This window comes from Phascolarctos cinereus, unplaced genomic scaffold, assembly GCF_003287225.1.
Source record: "Phascolarctos cinereus isolate Bilbo 61053 unplaced genomic scaffold, phaCin_HiC Scaffold_2;HRSCAF=192, whole genome shotgun sequence".
In the NCBI taxonomy this organism is placed as follows: domain Eukaryota; kingdom Metazoa; phylum Chordata; class Mammalia; order Diprotodontia; family Phascolarctidae; genus Phascolarctos; species Phascolarctos cinereus.
The window spans coordinates 248,974,838-248,993,107 of record NW_027555625.1 but is presented as its reverse complement, the minus strand read 5'-3'; the positions used below and the strand labels follow the sequence as shown (position 1 = coordinate 248,993,107).

General features: G+C 41.4%; 1 protein-coding gene across 1 annotated transcript in view; it reads right to left on the bottom strand.

The window, feature by feature from the left end:
• Window positions 1–13,952, bottom strand: part of NTSR1 (neurotensin receptor 1) — a 134,587-nt gene extending 120,635 nt beyond the window's left edge. Inside the window, exon 1 of the mRNA XM_020981363.2 lies at window positions 12,844–13,952. Coding sequence (XP_020837022.1) covers window positions 12,844–13,560 — 717 coding nt within the window. The 5' untranslated portion in view covers window positions 13,561–13,952. The remainder of the gene's footprint in view (window positions 1–12,843) is intronic.
• Between the last annotated feature and the right edge of the window lie 4,318 nt (window positions 13,953–18,270).

Genomic DNA, 18,270 nt, shown 5'->3' with positions numbered 1-18,270 from the left:
TTTTTTGGCAATTGCGGTTAAGTGACTTGCCCAGGGTCACACAGCTAGTGTCAAGTGTTTGGATTGAGGTCGGATTTGAACTCAGGTCCCCCTGATTTCAGGGCTGGTGCTAACAAAGATTGTCCTTGAGGTTGAAGAGTTTCGGCCAAAACTCTCAGGTCCTTAGGATTCATCACCTGTTCCCTGTGTAAGGATGATAAAAAGGGTCTTTCTTGGGAAAGTGACTTTGGGAGTCTCCCTCAGAGAGGACGCTGTGCTGGAGGGACTTTCCCAATGCAGACCCTGGTGGCTGTGATGCAGGCCTCCCCCAGCCAGATGTGCAGATGTTGGTACTTCCTCAGTCTGGTGATGTATTTCTACTTCTCTATGTCTCCACCTTTCTGTTAATAGTCTTTGCTTCTAAGATTGTATAATCATATGTAATCACATTTATGTGCATGTATGTTTATGATTATTATCCTTATTAAATCATTTATAACCTAGGAACAGTGTGAATGTATCTTTGTGGGTACAGATCCGAACCTGTGAAACAAATTATAAGTGCTGTGCGGCCTGTAACACCATACTGTTACAAACATGCAGAAATCATAAGGCCTCCCAGCTGTTCCATGAACAAGACACTACATCTCTCAGCTCTGAGCATTATCTCTGGCTATTCCCCATGGCTGGAATGCTCTCCCTTCTCTCTTCTGATTACTGACCTCTTCCTTTATGTCCCAACTAAAACCTCACCTTCTACAGCATGCCTTCCCCAATCCCTCTTAATTCCAACACCTTCCCTTTGCTAATTATTTCCTATTTATACTGTATATAGCTTGCTTTGTATGTATTTGTTTGCATGCTATCTCTCCCATTAGACTGAAAACTCCTTGAGGGCAGAGACTATTTTTTTGCCTCTTTTGGTGTCCCCAGTGCTTGTCACAGTGCCAAGCACACAATAGCTGCTTAATAAATGTTTATTGATTGATCCTGAACACCAGGAGTGACAGCTCAGCTTCTCCTTGTTTTTCTGTGATACCCAGAATGAAAAAATAAAAGCTAATGCCTCATGGTAACTGTCTCCGTCTGCCTACCTTCCTTACCCTGCAGCTCAGTTGCCCTGTTTTCCTTGTTATATTAACACCTAGAATAGAACCCTCAAATCATAGATCTAGGGACCTTGTTTCATTCCCCTGCTTCCCGTGGTAAATGTCAAAAACCATATAGCACTGATGATCATCTATTTTCCCTTTGAAGATTGCCAAGGATGGACTCCATGTGTTACCTTCATTGGGATGTTAGGGATGCTATAATGTTGCATCCCACTGTAGTGAAGAAGTAGACATACTGAAACCACCCAACACCACTATCTAACTACCAAATCAGTCCACCTGTCAGTGTGAATATTGCCTAGCTCATTGTAGAGGCTTAATAAATACATGTTGATTGATTGACATGTTTAACAAGAGGCCACAGGGTATATGGTACCATAAAAAAAATTAGGGGACAATCATTGCCATCAAGCAGCTAGTCAGTTCTTAGCTTCCATTATAGGAATCTATCCTGTCGGATTTCAACTTATCTGAAATAACAAATCTTTTCTCCTCTATCACCTTGGATACATAGTCATCACATAAGCAAATCCATTAAAAATAGACCAGATAGCACATTGACTACATAAACCCCCACTACGCTCACATCATCATTTACATTAGCATACATGAATAAATACCTCAGAAGGCTACATAATAATAACTACCCTTATGTTCTTTATATCCTCTGCAAAGGATTTCCCCATCCAGTATTGCACCCTTCAGTTCCCTTCTCCATGCCTCTCAGGAAACCCAAACAGAAATCAGTCAAGACAGGTGCCATCATAGGATGGACAGGGATGTAAATGATAGAATCTCAGCCCTCAGAAGTCATCTAACATAATCCACACCTGACTAAGAACTGAGTAGTCATTCAGCCTCCACTGGAATACCTCTCCCTTTCTAGACAGTCCATTCTACTGTGGGATAGCTCCAAGTGTTGAGAACTTTTCCCTTATGTTGAGCTAAAATCCTTCTCTTTGCAATTCCTACCCATTCCTCTACTGGGGCAAGGAGACAATGTGTAGCATGGGAAACGTCTATGGACTCAAACAGTTAAGAGCCATCCCTTTAATGCATCAAATCAAAGAAATTCAGAAAGCTCAGTGGAATAGCTCCCTTCTTATTCTCTGATTTTTTTTTCTGGGTCAGTCAAGTCCAATCAGCTCAGTTCAAGGAGGGTAAACAACTCACTCATGGTCAATGTTAGCAGCAGAGCTGGGACTAGAACTCCAATCTCCTTGTTCATATGTTGCTTTGTATTTTTGCTCTAATTTGCCTACACAAATATTTTCGCATCCCAAATTATTTGTGAGTTTGCCCATAGCAGACAGTTTTTTCTTGTAATTCCCCAACCTGATGCTAAAATCCTATGTTGGGAACATAGTACATGTTCAATAAATGCTCATTCAATGAGCGAATGAGTGAATGAATGGATTCTCCAAAGTAAGTTGTAACAGGAAAGGAAGCATGAATTGTAGAGTACTGCAAGCCAGCAGCGCTGAAAATGATGTATGGCATGATTCTTGGAAACTAGAACCAAACAATTTTTCTCTCCTCATGTGGAAACAGATCTTAGCTGTCTTCAGTCCATACTTAATCATGTCAGACCTTAACGGCCTGCTCACTAGTGAACTCACAGTTCTATTGATTCTACTTATTGATTTTGAGCAGGTGAGATACTGGCCATGCATTCCTTCCAGGCTCTTTGGAGTCAGGGCATATGCCACATGCTGCTGGAGATAAACTTGCCCTGGGTTTGCTGGAAGGTGTCAAGTTTGTCCTCCATAGTCATTGCCACCTATTCTATGATGAAATCGCCATAACTCACACGTGAGCTGGGTGGACTTATTTGAAGAAAATTAATGCTGGGAAAAAGGGTATCTGAGAAAAATCAATCACGTTGGTTTGATTGCAGGTGGGTAGCTTAACCTACCAGGCATCACATACAATTTGTTTTTTCATCGTGTGTTGTGGAGCTCTGTATATTATGCTTAGTTGTACATAGGCTTTATGAATGTTGGATGAATGAATGAAAGAAAGAAATTGTTTTGGGTACATTAGCAGCTGTTATTTAAAAAAAATACCAAGGTACAAATTACAAATGGTGATTATGATAACAGGTCTACTGGGATCTCTGTCTCTCTCTCTTTCTCTTTAGCAGCCCTTTGCTAGCTAGTTGAATTACTGTATATACTTGTAAGTAATAGAGCTGTAATTTATTATTTTTAAAAAAAAGTTATAGTTCAGGTTTCCCCCTAATTCAAACCTGACTTGTCTTCAATTACCTCTGTTTCTTCCAGTTAACTTTCAATTGTCTACCAAGTCACAGTATATGTTGAATTGAAAACTGGCATCCCTTGACCCCCCCACAAACTTCTGTTTTTCCCTCTCCTCCCCCACAATTTAATGGACCCTTAGGGAATAACAAATCATTTCAGTGTTTTCCTGAGCAAGACATAGCAAGGAAAGTAGATGGGCTGCAAACCAGTAAGAGTGAGCACAACAACCACCATTAACAAATAATGGATTTCAAAGCCGAATGGAATTTTTTATTGTTCAAGCCTTTGGATCACCAGTATCGTTGCCCACTTTCCTTCAGCATGAATAATTGAGGTGTGGCTGTGTTGGGTTTTTCTCTACACACATATTGGTTCTCTCAGGGGTGTTGTGGTTGCTGAGTTGTTTCAATAGTGTCTGACTCTTTGTGATCCCATTTGAGGTTTTCTTGGCAAAGATACTAAAAAGGTTTACCATTTCCTTCTTCAGCTCATTTTATAGATGTGAAAATTGAGGCAAACAGGGTTAAGTGACTTGCTCAGGGTCACATAGCTGAAAAGTGTCTGAGGCTGGATTTGAACTTAGGTCTTCCTGACTGCAGCTCTGGGCAAGTCTATCCCCTGAGCCACCTAGCTGCCCACTCTCAGGGGATCTGCTTGCTAAAAATCTGTATTTTCAAGTATTCTGCATCTAGGATTTGATTGTTGCAGTCTGGAATGGGAACTAATTTCTACAGCCCAGTTCTGGGAACTTCAGAGCTTAGCACGGGAGAGAAATGCTATTTTAACTCTGAGTGTCTTGCTATTGTTACAGTTCCTGGCTAGAGACTCATGAATAGCGTTCCATAGGTAATACATTAGAGACGTTGCTCAGTTAGACCATGTTGAGAGCCAGCATGATGTAATGGATCCAGAATTAGTCTGGAAGCAAGTAAGACACAGGTTCAGGCTTTGCCTGTGAAACATTTGGACTATGTGATCCTGGACAAGCCACTGAACTTCTTAGTACTCTAGGTAACTTTCTAAGATGAGAAGGTTCTGGCCTTCTTTGATTGAGAGAATTTCTGTACCTGAGAGTTCCCTTAAGGAAAGAAGGAAACTAACAAGCATGTATTAAGTGTCTATTACGTACAAGGCACTGTGTTAAGTGCTTACAAATATTATCTCATTTGATCCTTCCACAACCTTGGGGGCAGGTACTATAGGGTCATATAGCTAGTAAGTACCTGAGGCCAGATTTGAACTCAGGTCTTCCTGATTCTAGGTCTAGCATTCTATCCACTACACCACCTAGTTGTAAAACTTCAGGCTTGGTTTCTATCCTTAGACTTTTTTATTCCAAACTAGATCAGGGGGCATCAGGGGACAAAAAGGGAGCACTTGAAAGTATGGCATTTACATTTTAATGTGTGTGCACGTGTACGTGCCCTCTTTAGATTCAGAGTCTCAGAATTTTAGGGCCGAAAGGTAACATAGAGCATAGACTTTCAGAATGTGGAAGCTGGATGGGACATTAGAGGTCATTTAGTCTAACTTCTTAATTTATAGAAGACAAAACCAAGACCTCCGTGGATGAAATGACTTGTCCGGGGCCTAGAGGTGGCAGCTCTAAGAAGAAGCTCCAGAAGCTGGGTTCCCAGATTCAGAGACCAGAGCTCTTTCCCTTTCTCCCTCCTGACTCCATGCTACTAGTTTGATTTGGTCCTGATGGTGCGAGTCACACAGACAGTTCTCAGATGTGTGCCTTTCTTATTTGGCATCATGTAGCTTTGATTCACTGCAGTTTCTCTCTAGTTCAGATCCAACAAGATTTCTATGCCCAAGAGGAGGAGAGGAAAGCAGTCAACAGCCATGCTGGGTCTGCTTCTCTCTTCTTTCCATGCCCAGAGACTAATGAGCATCTAGGCTTCCAGTATTCTTTGTATTCTAGTTTTGGGAACTGGCAGCTGACACTGGCACTACCAGAGCGGAGGAATTGAAGGCTTTGGTCCATGGCCTGCTCCAAAGGCCACTAAATTTGCTGCTGGGCATAGAGCCAACTCTCCTTTATCTGACCAAACCAAGGATTAGCCAGAGATAATCTAAAAAATACATTTCAGGCCACAGCTTCAAGCTTTTTCCCTCTCTAAGCCATCAGAGACATGACCAGGGAAACAAATGAACTGATTTTGACCCTTGTCTCCAAATCTTGACTAACTTTCCATTTGGGAGACTAGGGAGAAATTGGCTCCGAGGTTGGGAGGACAAAGCAGAAGGAAAGAATCATAAATAATTAGAACTAGCAGGGATCTGAGAAATCAGCTAATCCAGTTCCCTTCACCCATACAAAGCCACACCCACAAATTACAAATGAGGAAACAGAGTCAGAGAGGTTAAGGAACTCGCCCAAGGCCATGGTTACTATGACATATTGTTAGGAGTTAGAGAAGTCAATATGTGAAAAAAGCAACAAACTGGATTATCCAACCCTGAATGATTGAGAACTGTTGTAACACACACACACACACACACACACACACACACACACACACACACACACACACACTCTAAATCTTCCTCTAATCTAAATCATCCTTTGATCCCAGATCCAGCCTCCCATTGGAGTTCAGAACCAGAAGAGATAATATTAATAGTAGTTTATATTAATGTAGTATTTTATGGTATACACAGTGTTTGCAAAATTATCTTGCACTTATAACAAATTTGTGAGGTAGGCATTGTAAATATTATTATTCTCATTTACAGATGGGAAAACTGAAACTTGGAGAGGTTAGAAATTTGCCCATGGCCATACAGCTAGTAATGGCATCTCTCAAGTCTTATGACTTTATGTCTAATATTCTTTCCATGCAACGGACCAAACTACCTTGTGAAAAGTTAAAATTGCAGCAGAAAGGAATTAAGTTTGATAGATTTGAGGATGAGGGTGCTGAGATGAGACTTCCAAATACAGTAGAGAGTTGAATCCCTATTTTTTCTAGAATCAAATACCAACTCCTCTGTTTGCCATTTAAAGTTCATCATCTGGCTCCTTCCTATCTTTCTGGTCATCTTATCCATTACTCCTCTCCATGCACTTTATGGTTCAGTTATACTGGCCTATGTGCTGTTTTTCATACACAGTAATGCATCTCTCATCTCCATGTCTTTGCACCAGCTACTTCTCTCCGCTTCAGTCCCTTAAAATCTCTGGCTTGTATGTGTATACATACATACATACACACATACATACATACATACATATATATATGTATATGTATATATACATATTATACTATATATTATATTGTATGTATATATGTGTATACACATACAGACACAGACACACACACATACATATATATAAAATATTCCTTATCTATATATATATATATCTTGTATTCCCCCAATAGAATATAAGCTCCTTGGAGGTAAGAACTGTTTCCCTTTCTGTTTGTATCCCTGTACACCTAGCATAGGCAGTTAATGCCAATTGAATTAAATTTAATTAGTATGGACAGTGCTCTTAGACGGTTCCTTTAAAACTACATTAAAGTAGCTACACGACTTGAGTTATTTCTCAGTGTATATTATTATGGAATTATAGAATTAGAACTGAAGGGAAATAAGATACTATGTGATCTGACTTCCTAATTTTATAGATGACAAAGTGAGGCATAGGGAAGTTAAGTGATTTACTCATGGTCACAGAGGTCACAGAGGTCAGAGGTCAGATTTAAATCCAGGTCCTCTGACTCCAGATCCAGTGAACACACATTCTCTCTTTTTCTCTCTGTCTCATTCTCCTTCCTACCATTTCTTACTCCTCTCTCTCCTTTGATCCTTCCCTTCTCCTTCCCTTCCTTCCTTCCTTCCTTCCTTCATTCCTTCTTTCCTTCCTTCCTTTCTTCCTTCCTTTTTTCCTTCCCTCTTCCTTCCTTTTCCTCCCTTCCTTTCTTTCTCCCTCTCTTTCTTCCTTACATTCTGTTTTTAATCTTCCCTTTCTCCCCTTTCCCTCTTCCTTTTTTCTCCCTCCCTTCCTTCCTTCTTTCCTTCCTCCTTTCCTTACTTACTCTCTCCCTCCCTCTCTTCCTTCTTCCCTTTTTCCTCCCTTCTTTCCTTCCTTCCTTCCTTCCTTCCTTCCTTCTTCCTTCCTTCCTTCCTTCCTTCCTTCCTTCCTTCCTTCCTTCCTTCCTTCCTTCCTTCCTTCTTTTCTTCTCATATTGTCTTTTTCCTCTGGGCCTTTCAGTTCTCAGGTCATAAATTTTAGGGTCTTAGGCATTTGTAATAAAAGACCTAGAAAGCATTACTAGCTGCATTATCAAATAAGTGCCCTTCTTCATCTGGCCTGTCTGCCATTCCCTCCCCCAAGGTCACATAGCCCATTAAATACACATCTATATTAAGCAATGATTATCCAAGCTGCCCACTTTTTTTTTTTATTACCAAATCACCTCATTTCTAAACATGACTTTCCTTTGAAAGGCCCATGACTGAATCTCCTAAACTTACTGTGAGACTGGTGCTCCTGCCAGGAAGTGTTTTGGAGAAAGCAGCCTTTTCAGATGGGTGCTTTCTTGCATTTCCAAATGTGGCAGTTTCAGAAGGGAGCACATGAGACAAGGACTTTCAATACCTCCTTGGCAAAGAGGTAGCTCAGTTTAAATATATTCTGAAGATTTCCCTGGGCTGTAAAAGTGCCTGAAATATTTACTGAGTGGAAAGTAAAAACACATGCAAGAAATCCATCTTGTCAGCCAGCCCACCAATCCACAAGCATTTATGCAGCACTTACTATATGCCAGGCACTATGCTACAAGCACATAAATACAAGCAGGAATAAAGTCCCTGACCTCAAGGAGCTTACACTGTAATGTGGGGCGGGGAGACAACACATTAAAAAAAGCTGAAAGAGAGGGGAGGGTAGAAAAAGTCCATTTGCAGCCTGGAAAAAGAGCCATCCAATCAGAGAAAGAGGTTACTGGGGCAGAGGGTACTTCTAAAGAGTGAATTCCAGGGCTGGAGTGAGCTTCCAGGATGAAGAGGTTTCTGGGTCATGGGAAAGAAAGCCTAGAGTAAGACCTGTGAGAGGCATTTTGGTATATATAAAGAGCCATGTCCTCAACTTGGAATCATGAGATAGCTGACTTTTGAATCCTGTCTCCAACCTGTATTAGCTGTGTGACGGTGGGCAAATCCCTTACCCTGTAGGAGGCTCATCTATAGGATGGTGCTACTGGTGGTCCCTGTCTCAGCAGCTTATGAAATGAGATAATGTACTTTGTAAAATGTTAAGCTCTCTATAAATGTCAGCGGTTACTATTGTTATCAATTGGACAAATTATGAGTGCAGAAGACTGAACTGCAAAAATTATCCATAAAGAAATAAAATTGAATAATTTTCGAATACCCACAGTGGCTTGAAAGAATGGCCAAGCAGAGGTCTTCCAAAGACCCACTTCGATGAATAATGATAGCTGACATTTACATAGAACTTCAAAGTTTAAAAATTGCTTTACACACACATCTCATTTTATCTTTGCAACATTCTTATGGAGGGGGTAGATTCTATAAATATTTTTCATTTTCACTTTTCAGAACTCAGAGAAGTCAAGTGAATTGCTTATGACCACACAGTAATGAGTCTGCTGGTATCAATCTAGGCAATGTTAGAGCTGAGATTCCAACCCAGATCTCCCTTGAAGCCAAGTCCACTACTTTCACTGTACTAGGCTGACTCCCTGTGAGTAGGTAAGAGTCTTTTGTAATTAGCATATTGATTGTTTGTGGCAAATATGTACTGCTAAAGTCCGTTGAAGAATACTTGAAGGCATTTTTTTCCCCCAGTTAAAGTCAATAGGCAATGACACATTTAATTCATACCTGTATGAATATATACTAGTGGTCAAGAGTTTCATCTCATTTTATATTAGACTTTATTCACACACACACACAAAAATGAGATGAAACTCTTGACCACTAGTATATTAAGTTCTACTTGGAGAAATAAGCAATCAACAGTATTTATTAAGTGCTAGGCACTGTGGATACAAATATGAAGGTGAGACTGTTTCTCTCCTCAAGAAACTTATATCTGAGTACTATCAGTGTTAGGACAATGGGGCTCAAGGGCAAAGGGTATACATCAATTTGGACCAGTTAACTGTAGGGTCAAAATTTTGAAGGGAAAGTTGGGGTGGGGGTGGGGTATGATGTGGCCTGGATAAAGAGGAAAGAATAGAGTGATTGGAGATTTCAGTGAGGATGGAGAACAGGTTTAAGTGGGTTGAAGCACAGAGGACCATGAAAGTTATGGTGAGGTAGAGAAATTTTAGAGTTATTGATTATGCAGGTGCAACGATTGTAGGTTGACAACTCTATCACTGTCCTTGTGTGTGACTGAAGTGAAATGAAGGTTATCTTCACCATCATGAGAATTACAGAGGTTGAAGAACTGAACAGTGAAAGTATTAGAGAGGGAACCAATACATAAATTGAAGTACCTAGGTAGAAGGGTGATCACTGAGGTGGATAGAAAGGGAGTGAGAAATTTCTTCCTGAACAATGAGGAAGATTGACTTGGGAAACAATAAATAATAGGATCTAGAATGGATGCCATCTTTGGATGGTGTGAAACTCCACAGAGGAGAGGTTACTGAATGAATGTGGTAATTTCAGAAAGGAGTAAAAATTATTCCTATTTCTCTTCCTGGCTTAGTGTGTGTTAATGTAGGGAGCAGGTGAAGGAGGGGATGAGAAAAGGAATATCTAGTACTTGAGAAAAGTGCTAGGGATACAATGTCTCCTGGGGAAGAACCATAAGGTTTAACATGAAGTGCTATTTTTCCCCCCTCAGTCCAGAATTGCCTGTGATTCTACTATTATGGGAAACTCTCAGTATGGAAATGCTCTCCACTAATGCAGATCAGCAGTTTCTTTGCAACTTAGAGTTTCAATAGAGCACTAAGAAGTGCCTTGCAGATGGTCACACAGCGAAAATGTACAATTTGAAACCTGGTCTTGATTCCAAGACTGATCCTGTGTATGCTGCCATTCTGCTCCTCAAGACTATTATGAAAAAATTAGAGGCCATATAAAGTGGTTTGTTTGACTTTGATAATATTGATCATATTCTATCTGGTATCATAATTATTTGTATATATGTGCTATTCTCCTCCCCCACTCCCATCAGACTGTAAGCACCTTAAAGGGCAGAGACTAAAAATTTTCTTCTTTTCATTCCCAATACTAAAGTACCATGCTTGGTACATAGTAGGATTTTAATAAGTGATTGTTGAATTGCAATTGATAAATTCTGGTACAGCAGTTCTGAGAAAGAAGAGACCAGTGTGGGTTGTAGAGATCAGGGAATACTTCTTAGAGCAGGTAAAAGTTGAGCTGGGTTTTGAATGTGAATAAACATTATTCCCCTGTGTAGTCTTGCTTAAACTACTAATTTACTTAGTATATGGCCTTACAGGTAGTGTGGCTTCAACAAGTCTTCACTGAGTGAATGGACTGATAAATCAACTAACCCACAGGTGAAAGTTCCACTCAAAGCTAGTGTGGTCTGAATTAGCACTCAGCATAGTGTCTTGGTATATGAAAGTAGGCTGCTTAAGAACTTTTTGTTGCATTGAATTTAATTTTGCTGTATTTGAGAAGCTGAAAGGAGTTTACTCTCCAAGTTGAAACGAAATTAACAGGCAAGGCAAAGGTTTGAAATACTTCCAAAGGAAAGCGGTTGCTTGTCTCACTAATGGGCTCTGCACAGCTCTTTTCTGAGCAAAATCTAGATCAAAGACCAACTCTAGGAACTAATTTATGGAAAAAGCAGTATATCCAGTAGAGTGAAGACATTCATTTCTTGATCTTTCTCATATTGAGCTCCCTGCTTTTTTTTTTTCCGTGGGAGCTATCCAGAAACAGGACCCTTTTATAAAATGGGATAATCATGCCCTAACTTATGGGACAGATGTCTTGAAGTGAGACACACCTGTAAATAGCAAAGGTGGTACAAAGGATGAAAGGCAGGGTGTGGTGGGAGAAATGCAAAGAGGACTGTGTTTAACTACTGCGTCAAAGTGTGTACTGCCTCTAAAATCTCTACTTCAACCGCGGAATTTGCATTTAAATAATAGTTCTCCACAGGCATCTCGATCCTTGCAAGCACTCATAAATTGGTGAAAAGATCCCTTGTTACAGCAGAGAAAAAGCAGCCCCAGGTCCAAGTGGAGAAATGCCAGCTATAGCAGCTGGGAAAGTCAGAACCCAGCGCAGCCTCCAGGCAGAGAACTGGTGGACACGTCCTCCCCGAACTCACAACACCCCGTACTTCACACCCCCAGAATGAAAGGTTGCAGGGTAGGGAGGTGCGAAGCCCAGGTTCCCAGCTCCCACAGTGGGTTAGGGAACCAGAGAGGAAAGGAGCTGGCTGGAGGCAACCCCATGAGGGGAAAAAGTGGAAACAGCAGGCCCTGCTATTTGCTACCTGTTTGATATTGGAAGTGTCCTTTCACTCCTCTGGGTCTCAGTTTCCTTATCTGACAAATGAAAGGGCTGGGTTCGGCGATCTCTAAAATCCCTTTTAGTTGGAAATCTTTTCATTATAAGCACTCACTCCACTACAGAGGCCAGAGACTCAGAAGTTGTGGAAAGCCGAGCGGGGTGGAAATAGGAGTGAGAAGAGCTGGAGGAAGCCGATTGATGGCTGACTGACCCCTTCCCAGTCTGTAACTTTGACTGAGGCAGCAAAAGCCACCTTCTCTTTTCCTGTCCTTAACTGTCACCACTGAGCTCTGACTACCCCTTTTAATGTTTCCCTACCCAGAGAACTTCGTGAAAAGTTTAGGCTTGGAAAGGACCTTAGAAATGCCTACTCCAACAGCCCCATTTTACAGAGATGGAAACTGAGGTCCCAGGAGATAACTTGATTGACTAGGGGTCACAGGGTTTGTTAAACAGAACTGGAGCCTGAACTCTGCTCTTCTGCCTTCTTATGCAGGGCTCTTTCCACTACAGCAAAATACCTCAGCTCCCTTTACCACCTCTGCCATTTATTAGAGTGGGTAGAGGAAACTACCGCTATGCTCCCCTCCCCTCCCCTCCTTGAGCTCTCTCCTTGAAAGCTATGGTGAAGACTTGAGTTGCCTTTTCTGAAAAAGAAAAAAAGAAAAGAAAAGGAACAGCCGAGCCAGTTCCCTGTGGCAATAGAAAAGCTCCTTTTTTTTTGGTTGGGGGAGTGGGGTAGGATGCGGGTGGTGGGAATGTTGAAAGTGAAGGTAGGGAATGTGGATTGTTTTATCTAAACTTTCTGTTTACTCCAGAGTCACAGTGCTCAGCATACACTAGACAAAATAAAAGGTTTGTTGAATGAATGAATGGATAGACGGATGTTATTGGTTGTGATGATGAGGCTGAGAAGTAGGATGGAGCTTCGAGACGAGATGATGGAGCAGGAAGGTTTCCGCTCTCCCTTCCCCAACCTGAATAAATGGGAACGCGAGGACTCTCACCTGGATGACGATCTTGACCGTGGAAGTTTCCACAATGGTAGTACAGATGAGGCCGTTGGGGTCGCCATCTGGGCTGGCATTGACTTGGCCCATGGTGAAGAGCATGGGGATGGCGAGAAGGAAGGAGAGGAGCCAGATGCAGCTGATGAACTTCTTGGTTCGGCTCCTGGACATGATGCTCTTGGCCTTGAACGGGTGGCAGATAGCCATATAGCGCTCCAAGCTGAGGCTGGCGATATTGAGAGCGGTGGCGTAAGTGCAAGCATCTCGAAGGAAGTAGTAACCCCGGCACACGGCGTCGCCAAAGGCCCAAGGATGGTGGACCCAGATGAAGTTGTAGAGCTCGATGGGCATGGACAGCAGGAGGATGAGGAGGTCGGAGAGGGCCAGACTGGCCAGGTGGTAGTGGACGGTACTCTGCAGATTCTGCAGCGACTTCTTGCGGACCAGTGTGAAGGCAGTGATCGAGTTCCCCACAGTGCCCACCACGAAGAGCGTCAGGTAAACGGCAGTGACCAACACCTTAGAGTAGATGTCTGTGTTCACGTCCAGGTCAGTGTCTGGGGTGAGGAGCCGCTCTGAAGAGTTGGTAGTGCTGTTGCTGTAGCCCGGGGCCAGGAGTGCCCGGTCCCTCACTCCACCCTCCGACGGCTCCAAACTGAAAGAACCTGGTTCTGACTGGCTGGGGGGCGCGGGTGCCGTGCTGTTGAGGCGCATCCTGGCCGGCAGGGTTGAGTGAGAGCTGGGCGTCCAACCTGACAGGGAGGAGAATTAGGAGGCAGCCGCGGAGAGCGCAGCCTGCCCTGCCTCTCTGTATTCTCGCTACCCTTAGAGACCACCACCTCCCCCTGCAAAAGCGTTCACTGTCAGAGGCTGGGGGCAGCTGGCTGCGTGCAAGGGCAGGCAGGGGACAATACAAGGTAGGGAGCCTGCAGGCAGACCTCAGGCTCTGCCCTCCTGCAGTATTTCCAGTAGAATAGTGCTGCCAAAAGCCCAGAGTCTTTGTCTGCCGTGAAGCGGGCTCGGGCGTTGGGCTCGCTGTCCTACTCCCAGGGCTGTGGGTCCTGGGCTACGCCAGAGCCAGCTTCCTCAAGTCGCTCCGAGCCGGCTCCAGAGCGCCTCTGACAGCGACAGAAGCTCTCACAGAAACACACCCGGCGCGCGTACTGACGTGTACACACACACACACACACACACACACACACACACACACACACACAGCCCCCACCCTTCTGCGCACACACGGTGAGAGACAGAAACGGACACACACACGCACACAGTGAGACAAAGAGAGACAGAGACAGAGAGACAGAGACATAGAAAGAGAGACATAGAGAGAAAGGAGAGACAGGGAGAGAGGAGAGAAAGATAGAAGAGAGAGGACAGAGAAAGGAGAGGAGATAGAGAAAGAAGAGAGAGAAGAGAGAAAAAGAAAAGAGAGAGGAGAGACAGAGAAAAAAGAGAGAGACAGAGAGAGACAGAGACAGAGATGGAGACAGAAACAGACAGAGAAAGAGAGAGAGAGGAGAGAGAGAAAGAAGAGAGACAGAGAGAGAAAGGATAGAGAGAGACAGGGAGAGAGGAGAGAGAGAAGGAAGAGGAAAAGGAAAGAAAGAGACAGACAGACAGAAGAGAGAAAGGAGAGAGACAGGGAGAGAGGAGAGAGAAAGAAAGGAGAAAGAAAGAAGAGAGAGAAAAGAGAAAGAGAAAGAAGAGAGAGAAAAGAAAAGAGAGAAGAGAGGCAGAGAGAGAAAGGAGAGAGACGGAAAGAGACAGAGACACACACACAGAGACAGAGACACAGAGACAAAAAGGACAGAGAGACAGGGAAAGAGGAGAGAGACAAAAAAGACAGAGACAAAGAGAGGAGAGACAGAGAGAAAGAGGAGAGAGAGATAGGGACAGAGAAAAAGAAGAGAGAAAGGAAAGAAAGAGACAGAGGGAAAAGAATGAGAGATAGGGAGAGAAGAGAGAGAAAGGAAGAAGAGAGAGCAGAGAGAGAGAAAGAAGAGAGAGAAAAGAGAGAAAAAGAGAGAGGAGAGACAGAGAAAGGAGAGACAGAGAGAGACAGAAAGACACACAGAGAGAAACAGAGAGAGAAGGAAGAGAGAAAAGAGAAAGAGAAAGAAGAGAGAAAGACGGTAAGACAGACAAAGAAACAGGGACAGAGAGACAGAGGAGCTGAGCTTCTCTATGTCTCCCAGTTGCTGCTTCCCAACACCAGGTTGGTTTGGGTGTGTGCAAAGCCCTTAGCCCTGTAGCAGCATAAAGGGAATCTGCTTTGTCTTGTACAGTCCAGTGTGAGTAGACTGTGTAAAAAGGAGCATCCACCAAAGCAGTATCCAACTTCTGTCCTTCTTTGGAGAAATCTGAATCCCAGGCAGGGGAGGGGAGGAAGGAAAACATTCTGCATTCTAGCAGGCTTTCGGGGGGAGTCTCGGAGCTGGTTTATGCTCCTCTGGCTTCCTTCTCCAAATGTTCACCTTGAATTGGGAACTCCACAGTGGGATGGTAAATGCTTTCAGAGAGGAGATCATGACTGGCACCATGGATGAAGGTGGCCCTCTCCATCACTCTGAGGAGTTGTGCATCTAGGGATGATGCCAGAGACGATCTTTCCACAGCTTGGTGTGGTGAAAAGAACCATGGACTAGGAGTGAGGGGTCCTGGGTTTCACGCGCTAAGGCCATTTGAGCCCGATTTTTCCTCACCTGTCACATGAGAAGAGAAATTTTTGAGTTTTTGTGTACTGATAAACTAACTCAGTAGGTTCACACCCAATTGCATGTCATAACTTAGGCAATGTGTATGTATTTTTCATCCATTTTGTTTTCCTTGTGTGGATTAATCAAATATTTTTTTAAAGACCTACTATGTGCCAGGCACTGTGCTAGACTTCGGTATATAAATATCAAGAATGAAACAATCCCTACTTATAAGATACATTCCAATGAGGAAACAGCAAGAAGACATAATTCAATACAGTATAAATATAAAAAGAATAAATACAAGATAAATCAAATTATTTAATAAGGAGGGCATTGCTAATTGAGGGCATTAGAAAAAGCTTTCTGTAGAAATTTGTGCTTGATAAGCCTCTTGAAGAAAGAGAGGGATTCTATGAGGTGGAGTTTGGAAGGAGGAGGAAGACTAGTCAGTACAAAAGACACTGAAATAGGGAACGGGATGCCACAGAGCAATAGAAAGGACATTTTGGCTCCATGACAAAGTATGAGAGGGGAAATTATATCTAATGAATTTGGAAAGATGGGTTAGGGCTAAATTGTAAAGGGACTGAAAAGCTTAACAGAGGAATTTACATTTTATCCTAGAGGCAATAAGGAACCTTGGAATTTATTGATCAGGGGAGCGATGTGGTCAGATTTGTGCTTAAGGAAAATCATTTTGAGAACTTTGTCATGGATAGATTGGAGTAGAGAGAGAACTAAGGCAAGTAGATGAATTGGGAGAGTGTTTTTGTTAAATTTTTATTTATTTTATTTTTAGTTTATGGAATAAAACAAACATTTCCATGACACAGTATAATAAAAAAGATAATTGCACATGAAACTGCAAATCTATTATGTACAACTTGTTATTTCTTTTAAATATATAATAAAGCTATCATGTAAATTTCTTTTTTTCCTTCCCCCTCACCCTACAGATGGCTCCCATTTGACACGTGTGTGTGTGTATATATATATATATATATATATATATATATATATATATATATATATATATATATATATATGTAGGTATGTAAAATCATTCTATACGCACTTTTATTTATCACTTCTTTCTCCAGATGCAGAAACCATCTTCCTTCATATGTCCTTTGTAATTAATTTGGGTGTTTGTAATAGTCAAAATGACTTAGTTGCTCAAAATTGTTCTTAAAACAATATTGCTGTTACTGTGCACAATGTTCTCTTGGTTCTGCTTATTTTGCTCTTCATTATTTTGTGCAGATCTATCCATGTTTTGCTAAGATCATTGAGATCATCATTTATAGTACAGTAATATTTCATCACAATCATACAGCACAACTTGTTCAGCCATCTCCAATTGAGGGGCATCCCTGCAATTTCTAATTCTTTGCCACCACAAAGAGAACTTCTATAAATATTTTAGAATAAAGAGGTTCCTTTCATTTTCCCCTAATCATCTTGGGAAATAGACCTAGTAGTGGTATTGCTGGGTCAAAGGGTGTAGAAAGTTTAATAACTCTCTGGGCATAATTCTAGATTTAGTCCCAAAGTGGTTGGATCAGTTCACACTTCCATCAACAATGGATGTGTCCCAATTTTTCCACACCCCCTCCAACATTTCTCACTTCTCAAGGTTGTTTTAATTTGCATTTCTCTAATCAATAATGATTTAGAGCATTTTTCATTTTACTATAAATTACTTTTATTTCTTTATCCTAAAACTTCCTGTTCATATCCTTTGACCATTTATCAATTGGGGAATGACTCATATCCTTGTAGATTTGACACAATTCCTTATATATTTTAGATATAGACCTCTACAAAAATATTTCCCCCTAATTTTCTTCTTTCCTTCTGTTATTGACTGCATTTGTTTTATTTGTGCAAAACCATTTTAATTTAATGTCATCAAAATTACTTACTTTACACCTCACTCTGCTCTATGCCTCTTGTTTATTCATAAATTGCTAATCTATCCACAAGTCTGATAAGTAAGGTGTTCTACAGCCTTCAAATTTTCTTGTAATCTCTCTCTTTATATCTAGGTCATGTATCCATTTTGATCTTACCTTGGTAAATGGTATAGGATATTGATCGATGCCCAATTTCTGCCACACTGCTTTCCAGTTTTCCCAGTAATTTTTTACCAAATAATGAATTCTTATCCCCAAATCATAAGTCTTTACACTTGTCAAAAGTAAGGTTACTACACTCATTTGCTGCCATGAATTGTATGTCTACTCTGTCTCATTGATCTATTTTTCTATTTCTTAGTCAGTACCAGAGAGTTTTGATAAGTACTGCCTTATAATATAGTTTAAGATCTGGTATTGTTAAACCTCCTTCCTTTATATTTTTCATTAGTTCCTTTGATATTCTTGACTTTTTGTTCTTCCAAATGAATTCTTATTATTTTTTCTAATTCAGTAAAATCTCTTTTTGATAATTTAATTGGGATGGTGACGAATATATAAATTAGTTTAGGTAAAATTGTTATTTATATAATACTGGCCCTGCCTACCCATGAACAATTAATATTTCTACAATTATTTAAATCTGATTTTATTTATATAAAATGGTTTTTTTATAATTTTGTTTATTTAGTTCCTGGGTTTGTTTTGGCAGGTATACTCCCAGGTATTTTATACTGTCTAGAGTTATTTTAAATGGGGTATCTCTTACTATCTCTTCTCACAGGACTTTGTGATATATTGCA